At 41.6% G+C, this 17,303-nt stretch overlaps 1 protein-coding gene and 1 long non-coding RNA gene across 3 annotated transcripts; one reads left to right on the top strand and one right to left on the bottom strand.

The window, feature by feature from the left end:
• Positions 1-208: 208 nt before the first annotated feature.
• On the bottom strand, positions 209-12,294 carry gata5 (GATA binding protein 5). Of its 2 annotated transcripts, none has more exons than XM_023956400.2 (7): positions 11,636-12,294; positions 10,878-11,422; positions 8,831-9,000; positions 4,517-4,645; positions 4,264-4,348; positions 4,057-4,142; positions 209-2,024 (listed from the first exon to the last, which is right to left on the bottom strand). In XM_023956400.2, exons 2-7 carry the CDS (start codon positions 11,380-11,382, stop codon positions 1,905-1,907), a joined length of 1,095 nt encoding a protein of 364 aa, XP_023812168.1. In that variant the 5' UTR covers positions 11,383-11,422; positions 11,636-12,294; the 3' UTR covers positions 209-1,904. The 2 variants fall into 2 exon arrangements, with proteins under 2 accessions (XP_023812168.1, XP_023812165.1); XM_023956397.2 differs by having other exon boundaries at positions 1,034-2,024; positions 4,057-4,184; positions 11,636-11,926.
• LOC110015289 (uncharacterized) lies at positions 12,277-17,303 on the top strand. Its single transcript, XR_013657234.1, has 2 exons — positions 12,277-16,978; positions 17,057-17,303. It is a non-coding gene; the product is annotated as an uncharacterized LOC110015289 (long non-coding RNA).

Below are 17,303 nucleotides of genomic sequence, written 5' to 3'. Positions count from 1 at the left end.
GGTTGCTGGGCAACCCCTGAAATTAGTTTACAGGTTAAAAAAGTTTCATGTAACCTGTTAAAGCACTACAATGATCAAGTCTAAATGCTTGTTAGAAACATGTGATTTGGATCGAGTTGAAAGAAAAATCCTGTGGAAGTTTTTTGGAATATTCAGTAAAATGTCATTTTTTTTTATTTAAACAGAAAACGTTCAGGTTAAAGCAAAACCCTTTATGTGTCATTTTTATTATTAATGAACACTTCTACAGTGGCCCTGAAGTGCAAATATTAATGATCAAAATTAAAAAAGGAAAAACATCACATTTTCAAAGTCATACCAAAATTCTAGAAACCAAAACGTAAAAACAAAAATTATTTTGGAAAAATAGAAGTAATCTCCAAAAATCAAAGCGAAATTTATAAAGATTGAAACAAAATAAGGAACTGGTAAAGATAGGTATTATGGGATGTCACTGATTGGATGATGGCGTTAATTGTTTTGAAGAGGAGGGAAAACAGAAGAATGAACTGATAAAGCAACCACTGAACTTTTGTAACGGCTGATGTTGTCAAAAGCTTAAAGAAATATCTTCTGTCTGAAGATAGGGGGACAAATGTCCTCATCCAATCAGTGACATCCCATATTATTTACCTTTACTTGTTTCTTATTTTGTTTTCATTTTGATTTCTGCAAATTAATTTTGTTTTTCCAAATGTTTACCTTTTTATTTTTTTAAGCTTAGATATTGTGGAGTCTCGTTCTGGTTTCTAGAATTTTGTTTTCATTTCTAGAATGCAGTGATGATTTATTTTCTGATTATTTGTTTTTCTTTTTTAATTGTAATCTTTTAAATGTTTTTGCGGGGCCACCGTACATTTCTGCTTCACACACTCATGGGTTGCATCAGATTTTGTTCGATTAGTGCGCTCGAGCTCATATCATTCACCTTTTGACAGATGTTGGTTATGAACATTCAGTTAACAGCAGAGCGATTTATAAAATGATTCAACCTGAACAGATTCCAAACGGGCATCAAAAATAAAACAGGAGCTGAAAAAGTCTTAAGAAATTTATAGCAATAAAATTCCCTTACAAAACTGCGGATAAGATTATTCTAAGATAAGATTTACAATAATTTCACGCCTCCTTCATTTCTCCATAAGTTCAGTCATTGCACTTTAATGTCAAACGTGAGCGCGGTCGTCTTCCGGTATGTGGAATCCAAGCCACTGGTCCTGATTTCAGGGCGACTTTTTACAAGACGCAGTTTATGTGTGCGGTCTCGTAAAAATAAATGTAATCTAAGCTCCGTGTCTTCGGCGTACACAAAGCAACAGCCCTTCAGTGAGGGGAGCAGGGGTTTATAACAGGCTGCTTTTAGTGTCAACAATGACTTTTAACTGTCCTTATCTCAACATAAATAATGTGCCAATAAAAGTTAATCATCTACATGTCGGTAATGAGACGAGTTCAACAGCCATAAAAAGGGATTTTTTGATGATTTTTTAAAGTCTTTTTCTTTGCAACGATGATGTCTTGGGGAAATTGTTCGTGAAACTCCGTCGAAAGCAGTGAGGGTGAAATCCAGCAGCCGAAAACCTTTATGAGCTATTAAAGCTGGTTACTGTACCCTTATCTCTTTACATTCCACCCCACGGTCCTAATGTTTCTCCAAAACGCACACGCCTTCAGGCAGTAGGTAGTTGTGATTTTGAGGAAACGTGGCTTTTTAATTGGACAACGGCCATCGGTTTGAAACGCTTCGTGTGTGTTTGTGTTCTTCCCTGTGAGCAGCACCCACTGAAAAGAAACACACAAGTCCTCAAATCCTGTCGCCATTTTTCCCGCTTTAAATGCTGATCCAACTGGGTTCTTCCATGAGTCACAGACGAAGCCCGGTTAAGTCCAAACGGCAGTCCTGCTTATGCCTGAGACAGAGCGCACCAGGAGTTATGTGGAGCCATGGAGGTGGGGGTAAAGGGGTAATCCTCGTATTTAATGTCCACGTGTCCGGGTTCTGAGCTGTCCAACTGGGAGGCCGTCTGCAGAGAAGAAGACGTGAGATCTTTGTGAATGTGTTCTTCTTTGTGAACGGCTAAAGCTTGAGGTTCTGAGACCAGCTTCACCCAAACTGATTTTTACAGCAATTAAATCATTGACATTATTGAACAAATGCAAAAAGATGGATAGCCCTTAACACGGCAAAAAACAAATTTTAAAAAAGTAAAAAGACCCTTGTTTCAAGAGAAATTGTCTTATTTTCTATCTTGCAAGAAAATGATCTCATCAAAAATGGCTAGGATTTCATTATTAAAACAGGAATTCTTGACACTAACATTTTTATTTGCTTGTTTAAAGAAAATGTGACGTTGGGCTAAGAATTTTTGACTTATGTCCAACGGGCCTGTTTTTACAGTGTATAAAGAGATGTTAATGTTTCTGTTTTATAAAAAAAGTTCAAAACTTCCTGACAGTTTATGAATCAAGTGTTTACTGGTCTTAGTCCCACTTTTAGCAGAAGTATTGACACTGAAACACATTTCAAGATATTCCAGCATGAATGACTCTTTAAGCCTTCGTCACATGCACCTGTAGGGGGCGTTGACCTGAAGGGGTGTTGCAGATTTTTGGGTTATCCGGGCCCGTAGTATAGGGTAGTATAGAGGAGCTGCTGCATCTTAAGAGGAGCACAGGTGTGTCTCGTAGTTCCTTTGAGCCTCATAAGGCCACCTCAATGGACGTCATTGTTGTGCGTGTGGTAAAAGTATCGTGAAGTATTCGTAGAGCTAGTGTTAGTTCAACAGACGTATTATGTACGGTGTCCTTATGTCCCATCCCAGTTGTAACGTGTACCTACTGGTCCCTTGCTGACCCCAAATGCTTTACGCATGGGGTGTGAACGGATGTCCACACAAACAGTGCTATGGTTGTCTAATTTCTTCAGTTCTAACAGTTTAACAAGTCTTTGCGCAGTCTGGAGGCTTTGGGAGGCTCTAAAAAATAAAAATCCGTACGACTTGCTTTCTTCTCATACTTCTTAACTTACCCTTCGGTGTTGTACACTACCACCTGTCTGCTCTACAGGTTCATGGAGCGGTCTAGAATCTTGATATTTTGTGTGGACCACCTGCTCCGAACAGGTTTGCTCATTTTATGTCTGTCAACCCACATCCACCTTTAAGGGTGGTTATGACGAAGGCTTTAGGGTCATAAACATGAATTAAATCCAAACGTTGACAAGAAACTTCCAGAGCCTTCATCTTTATCCATTGTTCTGCTCTAGAACCAAAATGCTCCTCAGTCAAAGCTTGGGAACTGATGCAGGAAGCTCTCTGGGATTTTCTGGCAAACAAATGGATTCAATCTCGGGTGGTCCACATTCTAAAGCTGCAAAGCCGCCCAAACCATCACATTTCCACCACCGTGTTTGACTGTTATCCTTCTAATAAAAGTTTCTCCTTTGTGTTGTGAGTCCAAAAAACTTTTGTCCAAAAGGTTTTGGAGACAATCCAGATGTTTTTGTCTTTGAGTTTTTGTTGCTCTTTCTTCTTCCATCCATGTTTGTCCTAAAGTCTCTTTCTGACCATTGGATCATGAACTCTGACCCGGGCTGAGTCAAGTGAGGCCTGCTCTTCTCTCCAGGTCCTTGTGCGTCATTTGATGACCTCCTGGCTGAGTCCTCATGTTCGTGAGCTCACTTTGATCCTGGGATGGTATTCCACTTTTTCCTGTTTTCTCCCCATGTGGATGATGGATCTAAATTGTGGTTCCCTGGAGTCCTAAAGCTGCAGATGATTCATCAGGTCTGAGAGGGATCAGCTAGAGAAACTGACCTTTGGATTTCTTCTAATTCCAGCTTAGTCATGATTTGAATCATTAAACGAAGAAACAATCTGCTTGGATGACATCAACTGTTTGATATAGATCAGAACTTCCTCACAGAAGCTTAAATGAAGGACTCGTGTAGTGATTCTCTACATCTAAAATTTCAGCTGCTCTGCTGCCTTGTTGTCATGGTGATGTTTCATGAGGAGGGAAGTTCTCCTCTTCTCTGGTGTCCCATAGACAGATTACCTGAGTCCCCGATGTGACAGTCTGTCCTGCGTAGGGCGATGGCGCCAGGGTGGGTTCACTCTTGACGGTGGAGGCGTGTTCTGAAACTGAGAGGGAGGATGGGGAGCCGGTGTCAGAGATGAGGGACCCTAAAATATTAATATAAACTCTGTAAATGTTCTGACGAACATACGAGACGAGCGGATTTCTTGGAAACTTTTCACCTACCTGCAGATGTTCTGTTTTTGGGGAGTTTGGGTTTACGCTTCCTGGTCTGAATGCTCTCCTTCTTCATGGCCAGAGGTCTGGGCACCTGGTGGGAGTGGAGCAACACAGATTAGCTGAGCCGACCTCCCAATCCCACAACAGGAGCCTCGGTGTTCCGACAACCCGCACGAGCTCTCCGCCTACACTGATAAGGCTGTCCTTGAAGAGGTTCTGCACAACACCAACAATGACCCGCTATCAGAGAAGGACGTACCCCGTGTAGTTTCATGTAGAGGCCGCAGGCGTTGCAGACCGGCTCCCCCTCTGCGTTGCGCCTCCACAGCGTGGTGGTGCTGGTGTGGCAGTTGGTGCAACACAGGCCGGCCCGGCGGGACGTGCTCTGCTGAAGATCAGAGCAGGAGTCTGTCAGCTTTTAACATCTGAACAACGCAGTTCCTTCAGCAGGTTCTGATTGTCCTCCCCACATCATGAAAATAAAGAAGTCCTTCCCTTTGTATTATTTTTTGTCTCTTCGTTTTCATAAAAAAAAGCAGCATCTGTACATTTTTAGCTTTAAAAGAATCCTAATCTTCGTTCCACACAGCCTTTAGTGGTCCTTAAATCTCTCTGCAATTGACAGTAACTTCAGTGTTTTATTTATTCCTTTGTTTGATAACAGAATAGTTTTCTTCTGAGCTCTGAGGCTTCAAAAAGTTAAATAAAGCTGCAAATAATGCAATATTTAACTAAACGTTTCTGTTTGAAATGTCCGAGTTTTGAAAAAAATCCTGAGGACTTTTGACGCCACCGTGCTCAAGGTTCATGGAGGATTTTGTAACCGCTCAGGTTTTCTGAGAGAGATGCTGTCCGACCATCATTCTTACACCTCCGTGCTTCAAAGTTCCCTTGGATGTGTTTCTGCCAACTTTTTTCTCTTTAATTTTAGCAAAATTTAAAAGAACTTCCGATTAAAAAGTCTCCACTTTGGTGGAAGGATTTGCTCAGATGCAGACAGCAAAAACACAAAATCTCAGTGTTTTTGTCGAGTTTCTAGTTTAAAGATCTTATTAAACCTGAAATGAAACAAAACTTTTATGATGTAACGATTTGCAATGACTTGTTGAGTCATTTATTATCTTATTTTAAGCAAAATCTCTAATAAGAATTTTTTTGCCCTTTACATAATTTTTTTAAGCAGAAGTTTTATTAGTGAATTTTGTTATTTCAGTAAACAGACTTGACTGTTTAAAGAAAACTTGACTTATGACAAACAAAAAATGTATTTTTGAAACAACAGCACAGGAATCTGAACCTTTACAAACATTTACACTTCATTTTTAGGACATTTTTTCTTAAATTGTGTAATTCTTTTTGTACTTAGGAAATAAGGAAAGTTGAACTGTTGTAGCACTTAAAAGATAAAATAATCGTATAAATATATTCTTTTTAATAATCTGAAACTCTTTACGACATATTTCCAATTGTATGAGCAATATACATAAATATGAGCGTTAATGAGCGTTTTTGTGATTATTCTGCCTTTTTTTTTAGTCTAATAAAAAAGAAGAAAATACAATTTTATTTTGAGAAACCTTAACACCGGGACGAATATTCGGCAGGCGTTTTTCGCCACGTTTTTTGTGTTCACACCCAGGCGATTTTCGCTGACGATGAGCCGAGCAAACATGCAATTTCATTCCCTGACATTAGATGGCGCTTAATGTAAACAGAAATACTCCTGTACACAAGGTGGCGCTGCGCAACTTTACGCTTCTTAAAGTCGCTTTTCACTCAGAAGAAGAGAGCAAGTATTTACGCACTTGTCAGAATAATACAAAGAAAACATGAATATTTCAAGCACCAGTAGTTCCAACTGGTACTTGGTTCGGGGATATTTTAGAATGTCCGTCATTATTTCTTCGCGGCAGTGTAGACGCTACTGGACGTCTATCTTCTTCGCTGGTATGTGTGCTCAGCAAGGCAGTTTTGTGTTTGAGCGCCCCTAAGTTGTGTTTTACTGTAACTTCAGAAGCTCCAGACACGTGTGCAAAAGCGCCATTCTCATTGGTCGAATAGATTTCGACGCGACGCGTCAAAAAAAAAAAAAACGAACCCGAGGCGTTTTTTTTTTTGACGTTTTGACGCGTGGCGTTTTTTCGCGTCGGTGTGCACACTCTCATTGGTGCCCTTTGTTTAGTCACGAGGCGTTAATCGTCGGCGAAAATCGCCGGCGAAATTCGCCGGCGAAATTCGTCCCGGTGTGAACGGGCCTTTAAGTTTCTAATCCAAGAAATCTTCTATTTTCCATTGGCAGACTTTTTTTTATCATTATAACAAGTAAAAAAAACCTTCTAATCTCTATCATTTTTAACTTGTTTTGAGGACAATTTTTCCAGTGCAGGTCAGTTAATCTGAGATCCTAAACCAGGAACCCTTTCCCCGTGTCCTCTCTTAACCCTTGTGCTATCCTAGGCACTTTAACATTGGGAGTTGGGTCATCTATACCCACTAGACAGTGCGCTGAACCTTTTTTCTTCAATCATTTGTGATCTTCACTGGTTACATGAAATCTTTCCACCTTTATCCACCTTTGTCATAGTAGGGCGAACACGTCAATGATCATCTTGACCCCATTGGATAGCATGAAGGTTAAATATTTCTAATTGTGAACAACAGCAGCAGCAGCAGAGGGCTGCGTTGGAGTAGAAAGCCTTGTCTATAAACAGCCCATCCCAAGGGCAAGGTCAGTGCAGGACAAATAAAAACTGAAAAAAAAAACCACCGTCACGGTGGATTGTTGGGGGACCTGCAGCTGCTGTAGAAAAGCAAGTTTCTGGGAAGCATGCAGCTGTGAAACCTTCAGTGTGACCATAAACAGGACTCAACAACAAGCTTCACCTTGTTTCATCCTCACCAATTGAATTCTGTCCTGCTTACACTAAAGAAAAATGTTGTCTGCAAAAACATAGTTTTATTCATGATTTTATTACACTTTAGCAATATTTCACTCAAGGCAGGAACATTTCTGGCGTTACTATTAGTTTTTCTTACACCATGTTTTGGAAATGTACTTTTTATGTTCCAGTAGCGTAAAGAAAGAAAGTCTTAAAGACCCACTTCAATAAAATTGGGTTTTTGCCTTTTTTTTTTTTAACAAAGTCTTGTGGCATTTTTCTGATGATGGAGGACATATATAAAGAAATTTGAGCTTCAAATTTAATTCCTGAGTATGTCTTTAGTGAAATCATTGTAAATCTGGAGCAGACAAAAACGTGCTGTTGGAAAAAGCTAGTAGGTATTTTGTTGGAGCTACAACAGCCGACCACAAGCTCCCTGCTCCGCTCCATTCTGATGCACCCACTTGCAGACAGACAGACCCACGTACGTCTTTGTTTTCCTCGTCTTAACTGGAATCTGGCTCAGAACTGTTCAACTGCATTGCTCCAATATTGATCAAGATTCCTGTTGCTCTGGTAATGTTAGCTTGGGGGTGTGAGGGGCTATAAGCTGGCAGTGGAGCATGTAAACAAAGGGATGATGGGAAATTGAGGCAGGCTTACTCTTCCCCAACAGTCCCGCCCACAACTCATGGGTGAATTCTGATTAACTCCTGCTGCTCTGCAGAAACTATGTCCTAGATTCCACTAAAATAAATCTTTTAATACTCCTTTTGTGCCGACATTAGTACAAATTCACCTGAAGAGATAAAAAGGTAACAAATTTTGTACTTGGTTAAAGTTGTATTAAAATTTTGAAGTGTTTCTCACACTTTTTCAGCTTTTTATCACTTTTTTCAGCTAAATTGGCATCACCACCATTATTTAAGTTCTCCACATTCTTCACCTCTGCTCCTCTCTGTAACCTCACCGTTCCTCTTGAGTTCCTCTCATTTACACACAGATACTCTGTCTTCATTCCTCTCCTTTGCAGAGCAAACCTTCATTCCTCTAGATGTTCCTCCACCTGCTTTTAGTTCTCATTACAGATCACAGTGTCATCTGCAAACACCCTGGTCCACAGAGATTCCTGTCTAACCACAGCAAACTAGCAGGAGCTCAAAGTTGATCCTCTGTCACGCCGACAGAACATCTCAGCGCTGTCCTCCAGCTCTCATCCAAACCACAGCTCCTCTCTCTGCATCCTGTCATAGATTTTCTCTAGATCTGCAAAGATACAAATCCAGTTCTCTCTGACCTTCTCTGTTCTTCTCCAGCACCATCTTCAAAGCAAATAACTGAATCTATGACTCTCTTCCTCAGTGTGAAACCAAACTGTTGTTCACAAAAGTTCACTTCTGATCTCAGCTTCCTCTACTCTTTCCAACGACTTCATTGTGACTCATCAGCTTTATTCCTCTGGAGTTTCTGCACCTCTAAAGCTCTCCTTCCCTTCTTCACACTGTAAACAAACATTATTTTATATTTCTTCATTCGTTATTACTGCTCTTGGAATTCACTCAAATACACATTTTTCAGTTTTCTATTTATTATTCAGAAGTCTTTCTGCGGTAGGTTTAGCGACAGCAGTCTAGGTAAACAGTCAGAAACCTGAGCAGGAAGTTCCCTTTGAAGGTGTGGTGAGGTCTTACCAGTCGCTTCTGTGGTTTGATGAGCGGCCGGTTGATGCCGTTCATCTTGTGGTACAGGCCACAGGCGTTGCACAGGTAGTGCCCGGTGCCGTCCCTGCGCCACAGCGGCGTGGACACGGAGCCACAGTTGACACACTCCCGGCCCTCGGTGGGCATGTCGTCCAAGAGGTCTGAGCAGCAGAACAGAGATAATCCCTCGTGTCATCGCTGTTGCTAGGATGCAAAATCATCTTCCCTGTTTTCTTCCTCTCAACTTCTAAGATAGATTAGGCCATAGATTTTTTTTTTTTTTTTGGGAGGGGGTGATAAATCGTCAGTTGAGGAATGTAACCCTACGCTCCTTCACCTCCTCTCGCTGTGATGAAGTGAGTCAGCGGGAGGCGGAGAGGAGGACCCCCCCACCACCACCACCTAGACCCCCCCCCCCCCCCTATCCATCAGGGCTCTGACACCCGACGGACTCCTGGAATCAACGAGTTCAGACAGCTGGTGCCTGAGGACATGACGCCTGTTCTGTTTTGGTTGGAAACTTTTTAAGATCTCGGAAAAAATATCAGCAGAACGGATTTAAATAAAAGATACGAAACAACAAAGAAGCAGAATTTTGTCAACACTTATTTAGAGCAATTAACAGAGGCCAGAAAAAAAAAAACAAATAGGAAAAATGTAAAAATAAATAATAAAAAAAACAGTGGTCAAATTTGACTCCATGGATTCTTCAGGGTTAAAACAAATAAAAGCTTCTTCTCAGTTGAGGAAACTAGAGTTAAAATGATTTTCCTAAAACATAATAGCTTTAAATATTTTTAAACGACATTAATTTTCATGTAAAGACATTTTTGAACAAAACAATTCTTTTCATTGGCGTGCTGGGTTCATATGTTCATGTTATTCTCTGTTTTTATAATCCACAGGGCTTTCCAGAATGTGGTTAAACTCCAGTTCAAGAGAATGAATGACTGTGTTTTATAACACAAACTTTCCTGAAAGCATAACAGCATTAAGCTAAAAACAGAACTGTAGTACAAATAAAACTGTCTAAAAAAAATTCTTTGATTTAAAGAATGTTTCGACTTTGTTGGATCATATAATATTTTGCTTTTGCTATTTCTTTTTTATATTAATTTTGTTTACATGTTTTATTTTCTAAATAAAAAGGCTTTATATTTTAGGAAACCTATTTTTAAAAACAATTTTGATTATGATTATTCGGTTAAGATTTTTGTCTCACTTTACTTTGATTATTATTATTTTTGATAGTTTTAGGCTTTAATTTCGTTTAACAATTAAAAAAATGTACGTTTTTTAATCCATTTGTATCTGTATCTTTACTCGGTTAATACATTTCTCCAAAATGTTTACCTGTTTTTTGTGTTTAATTCATTTTTTTCTTCACAAATGGTCCTTATTGTTATTTTTAAATTAATTTTAAAATGTCTAAAAACTAATACAATCAATATTCTTTGAGTCTCATTTGCCTCAGAAAAGAAAGGATTATTGATTCTCATGAATTTAGCTGTAAAGGTGAAAACGGGTCAGACGGTCATGACGCCTCTCCCACGCGCGTGCGCTGTAATGTGATGTTGATCCAGGTGAGAACTGCTGTGATCTTTGTTTGTGGATTGAGGCGCCAGATTAATGCGGGATTAAATTAACACATCACCAGATTGTTCTGTGGAGAATGTGGATTGTTCAAATGCAATCTGGCCTCCTTGGGGGGGGGGGGGGGGGGGGGGCACGTGACCCGCGCAGGCCTATAAGTCAAGTCTCTTAAATTGTTGGTTTATTGTTTTTCTGTTCAGAATTAAATGTAAAAAAACGAAATACAACATGTAAAACCTAGACATTACAATACAGTGTAAAAACATCAAAAGACAAGGCCTTATTTTTTTTTGTTTTGTTTTTTTGTAATTTTCGTTTTTTTAAGGTTATGGGTCTACAAGTTTCACTTAAACAGACTTGAGAATAATTTTATTTCTAGATCAAAACTGGGGGGGTTTTCGTCATATTTTCGTCCACTTTGACGCGCGTTTTCCAGCGGACTTACCCAGACTGGATCTTCTCCCAGACAGACCCCCCTGTCGGCCCTGCAGGCTGATCACCCCGCTCTCGAAAGGCCCCGGCGTCCACGAGGACGTGGCGATGTCCGGACTCATGTAGGCGGCGTACGGGTTGGAGTACGAGCCCCCGACGGAGCGCACCAGCGCGCCCCCGTACTGTTCTGTGCGCGCTCCGCTCCCGAGGACCAGCGGGCTCTGGTACGCGGCATCACGGCCGCCGCCGGTGCCGCCCGGCGGGCTGTGCGTGTAGGAGAATCCGTGCGCGGGGTGGGGGCTGCCGGGCGTAAAGGAGGAGCCGTTTGCCGCGTTCTGGGCCCAGCTGGGGTGCCCGCCGAGGCTGTGACTCTGATGCGGGGAGTCACAGGTCTGCAGGTAGGGCAGGGTGGACAGCATTCCCGGAACTCTGTTGGTAGGCACGTAGACCGGAGAGCTGGCCGGGGGGTGCATGTAATTCCCGGCGTCATAAGCGGACGGGGTCAAACTCTGGTACATGTTGCTCCAAAACTCCTGAACTTTTTCTCCTTAGACGTTCCTGCACATAAACACAGAACATATTCACATCCCTGAAACGGAACAAATTCACTGATCTCTGTCATCAACATGCTTATCAGCACATGCACGAACACACGCACACACACAAAGGACACGCGCGTCCTCATATTCAGCCAGAACAAGAACGGAAACAGAAGCGCGCAGATAAAAAGCTTCATCAAGAATCTATCAGCAGATATTTGAATGGAATCACCTCGATAAACGCGCAGGAAGGACGCGGCTCTTTCCCCCAGCGGCTTTCCGCGGCTTTATCTTCTCCAGATAAGGACGCGCGCCTGATAAAGTAGTGCGCTCCGCGGAGCCGGAGCGCATCAGAGCTCCGCGTAAAACGATGGAAGCTGGATGGAGAGTGGCACACTTATTCCAGTTTTTTTCCCGATGGACGGATGTGGGGAAGGGGCGCGCGGACTGTCCCGGGCCGCAGCGTTCCTCTGCCTCCGGTTTGATGTGAAGATGGTTTGGAGTCGCTGATAACCGCTAATATGACTCTGCTCTCCGTTCCAGCCGAAACTTGTACGGAGGGAAACACGTGACGCAGGGGATCAGAGGTAGATCCAGGTGGGAGGGCGGTGGAGGAGGACTTACCTCCCTCACCCTGCAACAGGAGCTGAGAGGAGGAGGAGGAGAGGGCCCCCACAAAAGCGCGTTAGTTTCAACTATCGCATTTAATAAAACGGGTTAGATTCAAGCAAAAGCTATAAATTCAACTTTGACTACAAGTTTTGTTTTGTGTCTTGTACTGAAATTGAGACCAGAACCAATTGAAGTTGCCGGATTCGTCACATTGACGGAAAGTGAAAGCAGTTTTACGAGGAGCTTTATGTTCTCTTTAAGGTCGCGCGCGCCGATAACGGAGACGAGGAGCTGCGCAAAACGGCAGCAGAGGCGCAGAAGCGGCGCAAACGGCCGCAGCAGCAGAGGCGCAGCGTCTGGACTGCAGGAAAACAACAGAAAATCTCTTTTCATGCCGCAAAAACGACTTCTTGTTTTTAACATTAATGGCTTTTCACATTCAGCAGAAACGTATTTAAAATGTTATTTCCGTTTATTTTTTTGACACGCAGTTGATAGTTTTTTTGTTAATAAAAAAAAAGACTTTATTTGCTATTTTAAACAGTTTATTTTGTTGCTTTACTAATTTTTAAACTTTTTTTAGCAAATAGACCAATTATTTTTATTAATAAAAAACCTAATATAGATTAACTTTTAAAAATTATCATTATATTTAACGAACCTAAATTGACATTGTGTTTTGTACGCATCACAACGAAATTCTCTATTAATGATTAATCACTCTAATGTTGTTTTCTCATATTTTGTTCAATCCTTTTTTTTAAATGGGTCTGATATTTGTAAGATTTTCTTTGTAATATCGTCTACAATTAATGCTTGAAATAAACCAATAAATCAAATCAAATCATTATAAAAACAAAAATAATGAACAAAGAGTCTGAAATAAAAACGAAAATGGGCTTTAACGAACCAGAACAAAAAACATTATAATGACATATAATAGGGTTTTTGTGCATGTAAAAGTAGGTATTTTCCATGTTTTTCTGATTTCATGTTTTGTGCTAAAAGCTGCTTCTGCACGCTTTTCCACAGGCTTCCTGCAAAGCAAACGAAATCAAATTATACTAAAAAGAGCCATAAAAGTCAAATTGTTTTATATTAGATGAAGATCTTAATCTCAAAGGATAAAGCGAGAGTTTTCTGCAGAAAAGTCTCCTGCCTTAATCTCTCAGGTAGGCAAAGCGGCCGAACGGCCTCCTCTGTGAATCCAAGAATCCTCATTAAATACAGTTAAAAAATGTTTTAAATACCTACAGTCATTATAATGTATTTTCAATAACCTTATTATTATTTTTTATTTTATTTTATTTTATTACTATAGCAATAATATTTTATATTATTACTATTATAATTATTGTTGTTGTTATGACAAGATATGAATTTGTTGTCTTTTTTTACCCTCATATATAGACTAAATCTCTTTTTCTCATCTTATTCTAAATTTTCATCAGATAGAAATCATTCACTTTTATTTATAATTTTTAACATAAACAGCTTTTTCTGTGGATGATTTTTTACTTGTGCAATTTGAAATAAATATAAATGAAACAGTACGGAACTGATGTGAAGTTCTGTGTGAAAGCAGACAAAGACAGGAAACTGAAATGATGACAAACGCAAAAACCTTTATTGTTCCCATGCACAGACCTTTGAGGAAGCAGATATTTTGATTTGAAATCTAAATTTGTCTTTCTGATTTTGTTAAATGTTTGGTGAGATATTAAATTAAGAGATAATGAAATCCCTAAACTCAAAATGTTTTCCACAAATAAATTGTTTACAATCCAAAACCCAAACTGTCTCATCAGCCCCCTCTTGTGGTCAGAATGTCAGAAGATCCAGAAGTTCTTTTTTGTTTCTTTTTACAAAATTTCAATGAAAAGAAAAAACATATTTATAATGTATTGTTCATGGCACAAATTCATAATCAATTTAGTTGAAGGTAGTTGGATGCATTGAAACTTCAAATTAGTTAAAGGTTTTTATAAATTATGAAAACTGCAATGAAAGAAAATGTAGATGACTTCACGAATACTTGCAATATTTGCAAATATTTTGCATAATCTGTTTTCATTTTATGAATTTCAGTCTTTTTTAAGTTCAAAACTATGGAGTCCTATACTGTTCATAATTAAATAAATAAATATTTAATTAAATAAATAAATATGGCCTCATGCAAATACACAATAAACCAATAAATCTCTCATAAATACATAAAAAGATCATGAAATTGTGAAAAACCTGCACACTGATTTTATATAAGCCATTATATTATTCAATATATTTCATTTTGCTTTAAAAACCTGTTCATTATTTTTAAACAGCATTTTAAAATATTCATTTTTAATTATGTTGAATATTATCATAATTCTGTCTTTTTTCAGAAGCTTGTATTTCAAAATCAATATTTTCCAAAGTATCTTTGTTTTTATTTCATGTTGCTGTTTTTCACAATGGCGTATTTATTTCATGAAGAGCTTTTTCAGGAGAATGAGTCTATCTGTCAATCAGTGAAAGTGGGCGGGATCTAAACGCTCATTGGCTCATCCATGGAAATCGACTCTTATTCCTCGATACCCGCTCAGCGGTGTGCCAGTCAGAGAGATGACATGTTTTAGTGATATCTGCACGGCTTTGACATTAGATAGCAAATAGAGACAATCTGCCTGCTCCAGAAGATGCAAACATGGACGACTCTGTTTTTGTAGTTTGAAGGTTTGTGTGGACCAAACCACATAGGAGCTCCGGTCGTCCACGTCTATAAGTCCCCCGTTGAAACACTCCTCATACTTACGCCATTCACTCAGAGCTCACATCGTGCCTTATGTCGGCTGGCAGGAGGTGAGCTGGCGGACCGACAGAGTCAGACCAGGCAGCTGTGGAAAGCGAAACAAGCCTGCTCGGGCCTCCTGAACCTTATATTTTTCTATTCAATGAGACAATAATTATAATCAGGTCCTCTGATTTTATTTTTCCCTCCCGGGAAAATGTTGAACCTTTCCTGCGATGACGTTTCTGACCGTGGTCGGAAAACGCAGCGGAGATCCGGGATTGATTGAGCAATTCTGCAGCCAGGGCTTACTCCAAGAATCAGGCTCTGTACTTTGGAGGAAACCTTTTTTTATTATTACTTTTCCGGGGGACAGGGCAACAGACCCTTAACTTGCGCTCACACACACTCACTCTCGCGCTGCCTGGGCGCTCGGATTTACACGTAATTTAAGACGTAGTTTGAGTGACTGCAGGAGCTGAAGCAGAGACTCTCTCTGGGATGATCTCATGAACTCTAGCATGGAAACATTGTTATCATGTGAAACTATTCAAAATAAATAAACCTGATCTTTTAACACTCCATGTACATTGTGCATCCATGCATTTTTACTGAGATAAGCACAGGCAACCGCTCCATGTGTCTATAAGGCTAAAAACATTAGCTGGTAGTCCATCCCACATGTGGCATGTTGCGTTCATGGAACTCCAGTTCATAGAAGTTTTGTGGAACTCCAACAACCACCCAGCCTAACTTAGGCCACTACTAGATGTTCATGAGAAGATGAAAATTGCCGAGGTCATTTCTTGGGGGCATGCTTCTAAGGTGCCCTGTTATGGTGGGCTTCATCGAACTATCAGCCTCATTCGTAAGAGGTTTTACTGGCCCTCTCGATGAGTACATCGCGGCTTGTACCACCTGCGCCCGCTCTAAGTCTTTGGACTCTGCTCCAGCTGGACTACTCCAACCACTACCCAATCCTAGCCGCCCCTGGTCTCACCCCGCAGTTGATTTCGTCACTGGTCTGCCACCCTCTCATAGTAACACTGTCATTTTCATCGTTATTGAGGGTTTTTCCAAGATGGCTCATTTTATTCCCCTTCCTCCGCTACGCCACTGAAACCGCTAACACCCTGGTCAACTTTGTGTTCCATCACCGTGGCATCCCGTCAGATATTGTGTCTGACCGGCGACCCCAATTTGTCTCGCAAGTCTGGAAGGCCTTTTGCTCCGCCCTCGGAGCATCGGTCAGTCTCACGTCTGGCTATAATCCTCTGTCTAACGGCCAATCAGGAGCTGGAGGCGGCCCTCCGTTGTCTGGTGGCACAAAATCACAAGGACTCGTCCCAGTATCTGGTTCGGATTGAGTACGCTCACAACGCTCATCCTTCCTCCGCTACTGGGGTGTCTCCGTTCGAGGCTGCCCTCGGGTACCCACCACCTCTGTTTCCGTCTCAGGAATTCGATTTGGCGGTGCGGTCGGTCCAACAACACCTCCAGCGTTGCCAACGCGTCTGGCGCCAGACCAAGGCTGCTCTCCTCCGCACCAAGGAGAGCAACTGCCGCATCGCCAATCGACGCAGGGTGGTGGGACCCACTTACCAGCCTGGACAGAGGGTCTGGCTCTCGGCACGTAACATCCCACTCCAAGACACCTCCCAGAAACTGGCTCCACGGTACATTGGACCCAACGAGATTGACAGGATCATCAATCCTTCCTTCCCGGCAGCTCTAAAGGTACACCCTTCATTCCATATCTCACAAATAAAACCTGTTATGGACAGTCCTCTGTGCCCGCCATCCGCTTCCCCTCCATCCGCCCGTGTCATCGACGGCGCCCCCTTCACGGTTAGCCGGGTATTGGATGTCTGACGCCGTGGCCGTGGGTTCAAGTTCCAGGTCGACTGGGAGGGGTCCAGTATGAGGAAGCGGGAGATCCAGGACCGCTCCTCAGGACCGGAACCCTCCCTGATCGAAGACTTTTACCCGGCCCACCCGGATCGGCGTCCTGGACCGCCCGGAGGCGGTCGTTGAGGGGGGGGGGTACTGTCATGGTGCCTCTGTCAGCTTTCCTCCCCCTTGCCTCTCTGCTTGGATCCCGATGCATCCCAGCTGTGTCCACTTACCTCATCACCGACCAGACCTTAAGGAGATCCAGAACCAGCATTCATCACCAGTTCGTTGCCCCAGATGGTGCATAACCTGGTCTCTCGTCTAGTTTTGCCATAGTGTTCATGTTCACGTCTAAATTTTGTATTGCCTCGCCTGCAGGACATTCTGACCACGAGTGGACACCCGAGTCACCGGATTACCTGAGTCACAGAACCTCTCGGAACACCAAGAGCCTCCAGCCTCGCCTCGAGCCAACAACAACCTCCAGCCACGCCACGAGTCAACTCCGACCACCAGCCTCGCTTCAAGCCATAACTACCTCAAGCTCCTTCATCTGCTTCACTTCAGTCTCCAGCCACGTAAAGATCTGAAGTCATCCTGAAATATTAAAATCCTTTAGTTACCA

Source organism: Oryzias latipes, chromosome 7 (assembly GCF_053564925.1).
Source record: "Oryzias latipes strain Hd-rR chromosome 7, Olatipes_Hd-rR_3.1".
Taxonomy (NCBI): domain Eukaryota; kingdom Metazoa; phylum Chordata; class Actinopteri; order Beloniformes; family Adrianichthyidae; genus Oryzias; species Oryzias latipes.
Note: the sequence above shows the minus strand (reverse complement) of the source record. Positions and strands in the feature narration are given on the sequence as shown.

Excerpts from the sequence above, each read along its gene's own strand:
- gata5 (XM_023956397.2), bottom strand. The coding sequence starts at position 11,382 with ATGTACCAGAGTTTGACCCCGTCCGCTTATGACGCCGGGAATTACATG. Across the intron at positions 9,001-10,877 it reads TGGGAGAAGATCCAGTCTGG|ACCTCTTGGACGACATGCCC; the intron begins GTAAGTCCGCTG and ends TCTGCTGCTCAG. Across the intron at positions 2,025-4,056 it reads CTGTCACATCGGGGACTCAG|ACGGCCTCCCAGTTGGACAG; the intron begins GTAATCTGTCTA and ends TCTTCTCTGCAG.